This window comes from Charadrius vociferus, unplaced genomic scaffold, assembly GCF_000708025.1.
Source record: "Charadrius vociferus isolate BGI_N301 unplaced genomic scaffold, ASM70802v2 scaffold430, whole genome shotgun sequence".
Lineage (NCBI taxonomy): Eukaryota > Metazoa > Chordata > Aves > Charadriiformes > Charadriidae > Charadrius > Charadrius vociferus.
The window spans coordinates 2,534,015-2,546,025 of record NW_009646541.1 but is presented as its reverse complement, the minus strand read 5'-3'; the positions used below and the strand labels follow the sequence as shown (position 1 = coordinate 2,546,025).

Here is a 12,011-nt window from a genome sequence, read left to right as displayed (position 1 = left end):
CAGCAGAAGGAGACCATCGGGAGCCAGCGGGAGGCCATCCGGGAGCTCACTGGCAAGCTGAGCCGCTGCGAGAGCGCCGACGGCAAGTCCGCCCCCGGGACCTGGAAGAAGGAGCTGGGCAAGGGCAAGGACACCATGGGCGACCTGCCGCGGGACCCGGCGCAGGTCATCGACCAGCTGAGCCGCACCATGCAGACCCTGAAGGACCGGCTGGGGAGGCCGGGGGGGGGGCCGGGCCCGCGGGGCCGGGGAGGAGCTGAGGTAAAACAGCGGCTCTGGGCCGCTGGGCGGGCACAGCCTTCATGGAGAGATCCAAACTGGCCAAGCCTCGGGAACGAGTTGCTTGGTCGCCTTGTCTTGTTTCCTTGAGCATTCATCCGCTTGCTTTAATGGTAAAAAACCTCAAGGGCTCCTCTGGGAATGTGTTCTCCCGCTGCGAGGGGGATATTAGGGGTTTCCTGCTTGTCACCAGTTTACTTTCTATATTAATAGATTTAAATCTCTCTGGGAATGCGATGTCGTGGGGTTTGAGGTATAAAGCTGACGTGTTGGGCAGGAAGAGCTCAGCATATGGTGATGAGCAGACCAGTGGTAATGAGGAGATCGTGTTGGGCAGATTGTGAAGATATGATGTATTTAGAGCTGACAGACTAAAAAGCACCTGATTCTGTATGCCTGTGAATAGAAAGGGGATTTGGTCCAAGCCCAACGAGAAGTGATTTCCCTGAGCCTTTGGGCAGTACCCGTGGCTGAGCAGCAGTCATGGAAACACCTCACAGAGACTATTCCCACAGGAATCTTGCTGGATGTTGTTTTGCTTTCCACACCCGGAGAGTGACATGCCTGTCCTCCTGCTGTCCTCCAGACAGTCACTGTGATGTGAGCATGGCGAGTAAATTCCTGAAGATTACTCTGTGAGGCCTAAACACTCTAGACTGCTTTCCAAGAACAGTTTTGAGTGATCTGGTAGTGTGACATCCTTTTATTACTGTGTTTTTGAGGCACTTTTTTTAGGGTTGTAGAAGAGAAACTCCACTAGAATAATATGACAGGTGGAACGATTGGTGTTTTACCATCCTTGAAGGTACTAGTGTTATTTGAGAGAATGTGGCTATTGGTTGTGGTTTTGTTTGGTCTTTTTTCCCCCCCTGCTTAAATAATACTTTCACTAGCTAATACTTACAGTTCACCTAAAGAACATCCAACTTCCTTACTCTGCAAATCAAAACTGAGGAAACTTTCATTTGGTAAATTTGCTTTTGAAGTAGCTTTTTAAATTTAAAAAGAAACAACAATTTTTCTGTTTAAATAGGTTGGCAATGTCACTTGCAGTAAGTAAAGCAAAAATTGACTAATGTGCTGCTTGTACCCATACTAATGGAAGTGCATCAGACCTGGCTCCCTACATCGATTTTATTGAACTTAAATGTATGAAGACTCCTTTGTATGAAACACTGGAAGCCTCTAACAAAAGTGCCCCTTTGTTTCAGGACCTGTTTAGCTATGGTGCTGATTAAAGCAGTGAACATGACAGGTGCTAAAAAGCAATGTTTCTCTTGTACTTGCTGGAGAACTTGGTGATCTTGTTCTCCTCCCTTTGAGTTAGGAGCATATTAGCATTTCACAGTTTCTGTTTTAGAAGTTAATTTTTTTTCTTCTTGTTTTCCCTAAAGCACCAACTCCGAGCCAACGTGTCATATGCTGCACTGCCTAATGACCTTCGAGAGATGCTTCAGCGGAGGCTTGGAGACCTGGAACGCCAACTCCTAAGTAAAGTGGCTGAGCTTGAGGATGAAAAGTCTTTGCTTCATAATGAGACGTCTGCCCATCGGCAGAAGACAGAGACAGCCTTGAATGCATTGCTAGAAAGAGTGGCGGAATTAGAAAAAGGTAATCTGCACAGAGTCTAAATGCTTCCCCATGCTGATTAATTTTGTTTACTGCCTCCTAAGTGCATTTGTCTATATGTGGGAAAGACAGTTAAGGTGCTGGACTAAACAGTAGGTGACAGTGCAGATACTTGGAATCCCTTTTTCCTTTTGTCACAGGCTTTCTGCTTGACAGGCCTCTGCATGGCTTTGGCTTGCTGTCTCTTAATTTGGCATATGTGGGTGGTTAGGATGAAACTCTTAGTGTTTATGGGATGGAAAGATTTATAAGAAGGCAGGTGAAAATAGGAACAAGTATGACATTGGTGTCAGTTAAATACCTAGATAATGTCAAGTAAGAACCTAAGTAGAGCTGCCTTTCTTTATCTGGACTGGAAATCATATGGGCTAAATTTAATTAGCACAACCGCCTTTGATGTAATGAATGGCGTTTTATAGCAGAACCATTTCCTGCTGCTTTGGAAGTATTGCTGGTGGTCTTTCCTTTTGTTGCTGGTTATAACTTTGAGTAACTGCAGATACTTGTATAACCTTCAGAGTTTACAGTAGATTACACGTGGCACCACTGGGGGACACCCTCTTAATCCTAGTAATTTATTCAGGTACTTAATAAATTATTACTGAGATCCCTATGCTTGAGTAGAGTCTGTTTATTTGAATTAAAATGCCCATAGAAGTGCTGAAGAACAGAACTATCTTTCTGTGTTGACTATATACACCCACAGAGTGGACTAGTAGGACTGGAGTACCAGTAAATATCACTGCCCAGTCTTTAAATGATTTTGCAAGGTGAACAAGCTCTCTGCTTAAAAGCAGCTTAATGGGCATGCTTTCAAAATGGTGCAAACGTACATATCTCATGAATTTTAAAATGCAGCCTAATGGATCCATTTGTGTAATATTGTATCTATTTTTTTTTTCTTTAAAAAGTGTGAAAGAGGGGAAAGGGGAAGGAGAAAGAAGAGATCTTGTACTGGCTCTGTCACTTTTCTCCTGAGAGCCAAGATAGAGCCTAAACTGCAACTAAAGTTTTGGAGAATTAGTGGCCTATTAATGTCTTACATGGCAAGTATTGCTAGTTCTTTGTCTCTGAAAGATGTGACTCATATCAGCAAGTCATCAGAAAGAGAAAGGGAGTGGTGGGAGAATAAGAATGTGTAATTTAGTTAGGTTAAAAATAGCCTGTTCTCACCTCTATTTTTTTGTGTGGGGAGAGAGGGCTGTCTTAAGTCTCCAGGAGTGAAGAATTTGGGCCGGGAACCAAGACACAGGTTCTCTTTTAGTTGTGTGATTTTACTACAGTGCAGCTTGGCTTGTCTGTTCTTTTGGTTACTCTGTCAAATTGAAGTGAGGGTAATAATGATCTGAGAACTTAAAGATTTTGTAGATTAAACGCATACAATATTTGAAGTGATCTGACATCTTTTGAAAATAGTATTTCTATTGTACTCTTATTTTAAATGCCATATTGTTTAGCATCTCTTTTTGACAACTAACTGGTGTCATAACCTCCTCATTGTTCTGAGACTAAAAGAAGGAAAAAAACTAGCCTTAACTTTGGATTTTTTCCTCTATAGTTGTGACAGCTGTCTTTAATTACCAGTGGGGCAGAAGAGTTTCCAAGTTAGTACAACTGCTGTGATTCCCAAAGTCTTCTGGTAATTCCTTTACTGCTTGTCTCCATGGACAGCAGTAGACGATGCATTAAAAAGCAGGACTGGGATCCTGCAACTGTTAATGCCTGGACTTAAATGTGGTTCTCGGCTTTGCTGGAGACATAACTTGCTATGTATAAATGTATTTTCTCCATCTCTAAAAGGGAATAAAAGTATTTCTTGCCTGTCTTATCCAAAAATAATTCAGATTCTTCAGGAAAAGAATTGTATTACCCTGTGCATTTTGCCCATTGCTCAGAACAGGAGGATCTTGTTATCATTTGGAGTTGTGGATATCTTCAAGTCATAAGAGCAAACTGAAAAATATAAAATGGATATTGTTTGTTCTTTTCTAACCCATTATTGCTTCCTTAAGTTCTTTCACAGAATGACTAATGCTCTTAATGGAGTATGTTTCTTTTTTGATATTTTTTTTTTTTTAAAGTGAGATTGGTTGTACCAGCCTAGTGGAGGTTGCTCAATGTTAGCCCTAAGACCCTGGGGTGGTTTTTGCTTAGAATTTAAAAAAATTCTGGTTTTGGTCTGCAAGTTCCTCAAGACAGATACAAGCATTAGCCAAGCTTTTTCTTCTTCCACCCCCTCGTTCTGTGAAAAATGCAGTCAAAACACTTCAGCTGCTTCTCAGAATGGGAACTGAGAGAATGCCAGTAGTTTAAAAATTACATATGAGAATTGTGGCAACCTTTTGTGACAACAGCTCTTCATTTGCATTGGAGTGTGAAGTTTGGCAAGGGGATTGAATTTGTTTCAGGAATGTGAGTAAAGGAAATGAGTGGGACTCAAAAGAACAGGTTGCTAAAAGGTTGAGGGTGACACTCTACTACAGAATTGTGGTGTTTTATTTTGTGGCACAATGTGGGATTTCTCTCAATATTTAATTCTAGAAAATTGCTTATAAGCAACTACATCAGAAGGATGTACAAACTATATAATGCAGAGTATTGCAACTTTCCGAAGTTTTTTGGTCTTTGAGTTCTCAATTTCATGAACATCTCTGGAATATCTTGCTGGTTTTTATCACATTTTTTAGAAAAAGCTACATAATTCTGCTTTTATATTAAAAAATTGAATGTTTTCATAATTCATAACTTTATATTGCATATTTCTTCAGGTCACTTTGAATTTCAGCTTAATGGTTTTTGTTCAGGTCTCCTCCTGATTTGTCTGTGGGACAGAAATCAGTTCTACTGAATTTAACTTTGCCCTCTTCTTCTTTTGTCAGCTTTTACGTGTTTTAGATTGGCCACCCAAAATGAGAGCGTCAACCCATTTCTCAGCCTGCTATGGGTAAAACGGGGATGCTGCTGTTGGCTCCCTGTGTAGCAGTAGTAGGAAAAGAAATACTGATTTTGATGATTCTATGATTTGAAGTTCTGTGATGCTTTAATAATGAGCATACTAGAGAATCCATGTTTAGTAACAGTAAATATATTTTAAACCAGTTTGAATTATTTGAAATAGGCCTCTAGCTATGAACTAAGGAATGTAAAAAGAAAATATTTAACAGCCTCTCATTAGTTGTCTGCCACTTATTCTCTTGCTCTAAATGAGCAGGAAAATTAAACTAGGATGATGTGTATAAAATCTAGTAGTATTTTTCTGTGCTGCAAAATCAACATTCAGTAATACTACTTCAATACAATTTTTTGTGTACCTCTATAAAGTGATAAAAATTCCAGAGATTCTCAGTATCAATTATATTGTTTCTTAACCTGAATTACAGATACATTGTTTTGTTTAATGTTAAAAGGATTTCTTCCTTAATGTCATTCTAGGCAACAGTGCATTTAAGTCACCTGATGAGTTCAAAGTCTCCCTTCCTCTTCGCACAAACTACTTGTATGGGAAGATCAAGAAGACTCTGCCAGAGCTGTATGCCTTCACTGTGTGCTTGTGGCTGAGATCCAGTGCTTCTCCTGGAATTGGCACTCCATTCTCGTATGCTGTTCCTGGGCAGGCTAATGAAATTGTCCTCATAGAATGGGGGAATAATCCAATTGAACTGCTAATTAATGATAAGGTGAGAATTGACTAACTCTTCTTTGTTGTCTACTTAATCAGATTAAGCCCTCGCCATTAGTACCTCCCTAGTACCTCTCTCAGCTCTGGGCCTTTGAGATGGTAGTGTCTACTTGTCTGCTGTCCAGCTGTTTGTTGCAAGTTCATACAAGTACTTGAAACAAAGTCAAATGGTACATCTATTTGTTTGTTGAGACGAAGCAGCATGACTTCTAGATGTGCAAACACTTACATGTCATCTGAATTTACAAGCAGGTTTTGGTTTCTTGTTTTTTTGTTTTATATTTGAAGTCACACTCCTGCAAAATCTGTGAGATTTAAGTTGGTTGTAGTGTTTCTGTCTTTCTAATCCTAGAAGTTCAGATATGTTAAAACAAATTTTGCAGAAGACATAGCAAAAGGCATGTAATTGTGGCTGGTGGTGTTATGCTTAGTGACTGAACATCAGTTTCAATACAGTTTTTTTTCAGACTTAAGTTACAAAAAGCAACAATTGTCTTGCACTACTTCACACCATTGATAGTTTGACAAGCTTCAGAATGATGCTTGAGGAAAACAAGGCCTGTTGAAACTTTGCATTAAAACAGATCATAAATACTTTCTTTCTCCCCACCTTCTGTTAGGTTTCCTAGTAACTTGCTGCTCTCTGAGGGACTGGGTGTTTACAGATCTATGACACATCTCGTGTGGTTCAGTCATGTGGCTAGTTAAGGACTTCTAACAGTCCTGTCATCCTCTCAAATCAATAAAAGTAAAAAGCTGATTATTTTTAATGGTTTGTGGAAGAGAAGGAAACTTGAGTCTGTTTATCCTTAGTGATAACTTTTGCTCTCCAGTGTTACATCAGTACTATTAAGGTTCTGAGAGGCTTTTCTTTCTCCCACATCACAGCTGGTCCATAGCTGACTGCATTTCTGTCTGTATGTTGACTTGAGTGAGTTTTTAGATCAAGTTCCTAAAGGAGCATAATTCGTCCTTATTTGGAGCCCTACATAACAGTTTCCACAAGTTTTACTAGAAGCAGGCAGATCCATTTGTCAGAGTTGTTACTGCAAATGGTGCAGGCAAACCACAGATTTTAAGAGGAACTTAACGTGAGCACTAGATGGAAAGTTAGTTCTAAGCACTGAGATTTAAACAACAAATGCCACAAATTAATATGCAGGATCAGTGGATTGATAGCAACTTAGACTCGCGTACTTGTGTCACTTGAGTTGAGGTGAAACAAATGCTCAAAGCTAGAATAAAAAGCGTGGCTGTTTTCCTGAATACAGGACAGCTGGGACAAAGTAGAAAGATGTGGACTAACTTCTGCCTCTGAAGTTTTTGCTTCTGAGCACAGAGTAAATACTGTCCCTTTTTAAATGTTGTGCTTGAACTGGTAGACTGACTTGGTTTGCAACATGCATTATTCTGTGGGTTTTGTAGGTTGCCCAGCTCCCTCTCTTCATTAGTGATGGAAAATGGCATCATATCTGTATAACATGGACAACCAGAGATGGAATGTGGGAGGCTTTTCAGGATGGAGAGAAGCTTGGCACCGGGGAGAATCTTGCTCCTTGGCACCCAATTAAACCTGGAGGAGTCTTGATCCTGGGTCAGGAACAGGTGAGTGAATGACAGTGTGTTCCAGGGTTTGAAAAAATAAAATCAAAACTCCCCAAACAAACAGCAGCTGTGAGAAAATTTCTCTCTGTCAAACACTTGCTCCCTATACACAGTATCAGAAAGATTGAAACAAATCAACAAATACTTAATGCAATCACACATTGGTATATTTTCTTTAAATATTGAGAATATTCATGTTGCAGCTATCCCTATTCCCACTCTTACTGCTACAGCATGCAACTCTGTCACTGATCTGAATAATGCCTTAAATTAAATCCTTTGAGCCAGATTGCTGGTAACTAGCAATGTGGCCACTGAAGTTACAGAGAAGGACAAATTTGGCCAGTGATGTTGTATCAGCAGTCAAAAAGGAGCTTGCTGAAAGTGGACCAAGTATAATGGCTTTGATTTGTTTTATGTTTTTTTTAATTGAAGTGAAATTGACTGCCCCCTTAGCAGTTTACTGTTTTTTTTCCCCCTTCCCTTCCTCTTTATGCCAAGAATACTATGAATGTTAATCCTTGAGCCCCGGAATAGACCAAGGAAAGTGTATGTGGGGGGGGTGAGGGGATGAACAACTATGGGTGCTGGAGTGCATGTGGGTATATCAGGATCTCTTATGATTTGGCCTGCTGTGTCAGACTCCCTCCAGACTGAATTCTGCAGCTTTTCAGGTACGTAACACATTTTTGGAGTAGTGGAGTCTGTCACTTATTTGGAATTTGATGTCTACTTTAAAGAAGAGCCTGAAGTCAAAGGGAAAAAACTCTAAATCAGATGTTTGTTTTCTCATTAAAGATGTAGGTAAATAACTTTCTTAATGCAAATGCTAATAAAGTTTGAATATTAGTACTGTGAACAGGAAGCATTCATGAGGTTAAGGATAAGTCCTTTTTGAATACTGGGGGGGGGGAAAACCCAAAGGATTTTGAACCTTGCTTTTCTAGTTAATGTCACATTGAGCTATTGCTTATGAGTTGTGTGGCTCTTATCTTCACATTTTTTTCTACCTGTTCTTTGTATGGTTATACATATAAAAAAAAATAATTGTAATAAGTAGCAGGAAATAGCCTTTCCCCAGGATTCCCAGGTTCACAGTGGGGCAATGGAAAACTAGTTTTGCCCTGATACTGATTTTTAGCAGATACTTATCCATGACATAAATCACAGAATGGTAAATTCAGAATGGTAATACACTCTGCATAGCAGATGCTCCAGCTTGGTAGTAAGTAACTGGCAGGTTTTTGTAACTCTCAAGCCGTTTGCCTGTACTGTGCATGGTTCTATCCTATGCTATCAGTTTCATGTTAGTGTGATCGCACAAAAGGGGTGACTTCTGTCCTCGAGTCATGTATGGAGCAAGCAAACACTTCTAGGCTTATGCAGTAGCAGTTTGATGGAGTCATCTGGTACAACCAGAAGAAGCCTGTCTACTTAGGTCCAAAGATTTCATCTTTTGGGCCCTGCAGACAATTGATCAAGGGCTGCAGTTACAGTTTAATTGTAGCCATAAAGCTTTTGGAGTAATCTTACACATCTTTGCAGTTCTTGCAGAAGTTATCCTGTTCCAAGCTCGCAAAATGGCTCCTAAATTAGCATCAATGTTTAAAGCTGCCTTCCTGCCCTACTGCTTGGGGCAGGTTTAGTTACGTATAGCCTTTGCATGATGGTATGTAGTCACTAGTGTTTGTTTTGAATTGTTTTGACATACTCCAGATTGGAGCTTTTAACTGTTCCATAGAACATCTTATTCAAAGTAGCCCTTCCAGAAACTTGAAGTTCATCTGTGTGACCTAGCTCTGCACCTCCTTCTAGCAGTGCGGCTGGGGAGGGGGGGTCTTGAAGTTTGAAGAAGAAAATGCTGAAATAACCTTCTCATCTAATCCTAACTCTTGTGTGCCTAAAGGACACAGTAGGAGGAAGATTTGATGCAACTCAAGCCTTCGTTGGGGAGATGAGCCAGTTCAATATATGGGACAGGGTCTTAAAAGCTGAAGACATCATGAATATTGCTAACTGCTCTACCAACATGCCTGGCAACATCATACCCTGGGTTGATAACAACGTTGACGTGTTTGGAGGTGCTACTAAATGGCCTGTGGAGACATGCGAGGAGCGTCTGCTAGATTTATAGCTGCAATCATTTCCCTTTCAAGTGCCCCCTTTAGTAGGACAATCTTCTGTGCAATCTAAAGCACTTATTTTTCCCCCTGCCCTTCCCCAGTCTTAACTCCTCACAAGAATAAAGAAATTGAGTAAACTGCCTCAGTGCAAAGATAGCTGCTAGTTTGGGGCATTGAGCCTGACAGAGAAAGAAGCACTTCTTGGCTAGAGCAGGCCTTGCTTTCTTACGGCCTGATCCAAAATACGCTTGGCCTGCAGCAGCCTTGGTTCAGCCCGAGTTTAGTACGTCAGTTCTTCTGGCAAGGATGGGGAACAGCCGTGCACGTTAACTATAGTACTCCTTCTGGTAATGTGCAGCACTGACAAAGCGCCAAGATTAACAGGCTAAATGTGAATCATTCCTTCCATTCTATCGTCTCCCCTTTGAATTGAAGCCATTCTTTTTTAGCCCTTTTTGAAGAAACCGCTTAATCCTTACACTACAGTGGTTATGGTGCAGCTATGGGTAGAGCAGAACAGCCACTGTCTGAGTGCAAGGGTCTTGCTTTTTAATTTGCAGATTAGAAATCCTTATTTTGTGATACGGAGGGAATGTATTTGAGACATGCTACTCTAGTTCAATTTGGAGAAAGGGCTGTGTAATCAGCACAGCTCCATTGACACAGAGATGCTTCACGAAAGGTTCTGTCCCAACGCCTGTCTTTCGCTGGCCAGGATCCCAGCGTAGATAGATGGATCAAAGACTGTACTTGTATTCTCTGTAGGCTGAATGTACTGAATTCCTAGTGACCTGGCTTGTAAACTTTTCTCTATTGTTTCTCTTGCTTTAGTCAATGTCTTTTTTTTAAATATACAAGCTGTGATGAAGTGAATTTCCGTTTTGTTTTGCTTTGAAAGGCCTTTTTATGAGCAAGTGCCAAAGTTCAGTTTCTGCTTGCTGAGAATTGCTATATATTTTTCCAGCATAAGTCTTCTGCACTGTTTTCTATGTTATTATAATGGTCCTATGTAATATGAAAATGTGCTGTTCTTTCAATTCTTGTTGACTGTCTCTTCTGTAAGCACTGGGCTGACTACTATATTTTTTTTAATCATTTTCTCTCAATATTTTGCGAACAATGTTGCTGTTTCCTTGGCATTGATGTGACTACTTGGTTTGTGGCTCCCAGACTGTACTGAGAAAGAGTTAATACTTTTGTTATTTAAAAGAAAAAGGATTTAAGGGGGGGAGGGGGAATTTATAAAGCTAAATATCATATTTTATTTTTCATATGTTTGAATTGTAAGAATAATATGGTGACAGTCCCATATTTCCATTGATATGTGGTATGCTGTTCTTAAAAGAAAGTTATTCTAATGAACTTTTAATTAAATGCACTGTAAAATGAGTCTTTTAATTCCTTTATAGTCACTCAATGTTCTTTCATAGCTGCTCTGCATTCAGCTACTGTCTCTAGATTGCAGAAGCACAGTCCTGTAAGAAGTTATCTTCATTCCCTAAGTGTCTTAAGTTACAATCTTCAACTGAAAGGGCTTCAGGTGTGTGTGTGTGTAACCCTAATGGGGGAGAGGGTCCACACATGTGGATGGGGTGGCTGTCTAAAGCTCAGGCTGAGACCTGCCACTGCCAGCAGATGGGCAGTGGTCTGCGCGTGGCCTGGGATGCAGCCCTTCCCTTGGAGTGGAATGGGACACAGAATATATGTTCATGCTTATTTTTACAGTTGTGAGAAACTGGAAGTGTGACCCCTTCTGGGTGAAAGTACTGATTGTAGGCAACTTACGTGTCCCAAACCAGCAGGAAAAGAATTGTTTAACAAAGAGGTGACTTGTTGAAATGTGATAGCAGAGGAGCCATACTGGTGCAAGTTGTAAAGTGCAGCATCCATGGGGTCTGATAATAAACCAAATGCTCTAACACATTGCTTGTGCTGTCTGTTAGAGAGCAACCATCTGGGGCAGATGGCCATGGAGAGTTTGAGGTTTCTATGAAACATTATACAACTCAATTTCAAATGTTGTGATTGGCCTTAAACTAGACACACCACGTCCCAACCCATGACAGTAGTTTCCCTGCCCTAAGAAAAAAAACAAAATGACCAAAAATCTCTTAATATCCAAATAATCTGTGTCCTAAGACCAGGGAGAATGCAAAATTCTCATTTCATGTGGGCTGGAGATCAGCAGAGGCATCATCCCTCCAGTCAATCCACCTTCCTTTATCGGCTTTTTTCAGAATAAACTGAAGTGTGGAGTTACCTGTGCTGAGGTCTGCCCTTCTGGGAAATACCTTTTGCAGATACCAGTCTGTTCTTGAAAGGCTCGACAGTGAAATTGTCTTGGATGCTTTCCTGTGTGGCGAGGAGCCTGGGTGTGGACATGGTTTATCATTTTAAACACTAATTGTTTGGATTAATTTGTTATTTGAGGGAAACAGAGGGTCTTTAAGCTTGAATTGGCCAGGTTGATCTGATTTAGAGAGTAATTTAAGCACACTCCCAGTCTGAGGTCTGTCTTCAGTGCTGACTTTAACAATAAACACCTGTGTGAAAGCTCCCCATCCCCTGTCGGAGGTGTTTGCGGGTGGGGGCTGTGATGGCTTTGTGTTGTGCACAGTGGGAACACGTGGTGGGGAGCAGCCATTAGGCTGGTGCTGCTGAGGGCTGGCTGCCATCTTCCTCCATTCTGCTCTGGC

At 40.8% G+C, this 12,011-nt stretch overlaps 1 protein-coding gene across 1 annotated transcript in view; it reads left to right on the top strand.

Annotated features, from left to right (window-relative positions):
- Window positions 1-9,326, top strand: part of NPTX2 (neuronal pentraxin II) — a 29,478-nt gene extending 20,152 nt beyond the window's left edge. Inside the window, exons 2-6 of the mRNA XM_009886209.1 lie at window positions 4-214; window positions 1,663-1,890; window positions 5,341-5,585; window positions 7,013-7,192; window positions 9,099-9,326. Coding sequence (XP_009884511.1) covers window positions 4-214; window positions 1,663-1,890; window positions 5,341-5,585; window positions 7,013-7,192; window positions 9,099-9,326 — 1,092 coding nt within the window. The remainder of the gene's footprint in view (window positions 1-3; window positions 215-1,662; window positions 1,891-5,340; window positions 5,586-7,012; window positions 7,193-9,098) is intronic.
- Window positions 9,327-12,011: the final 2,685 nt, after the last annotated feature.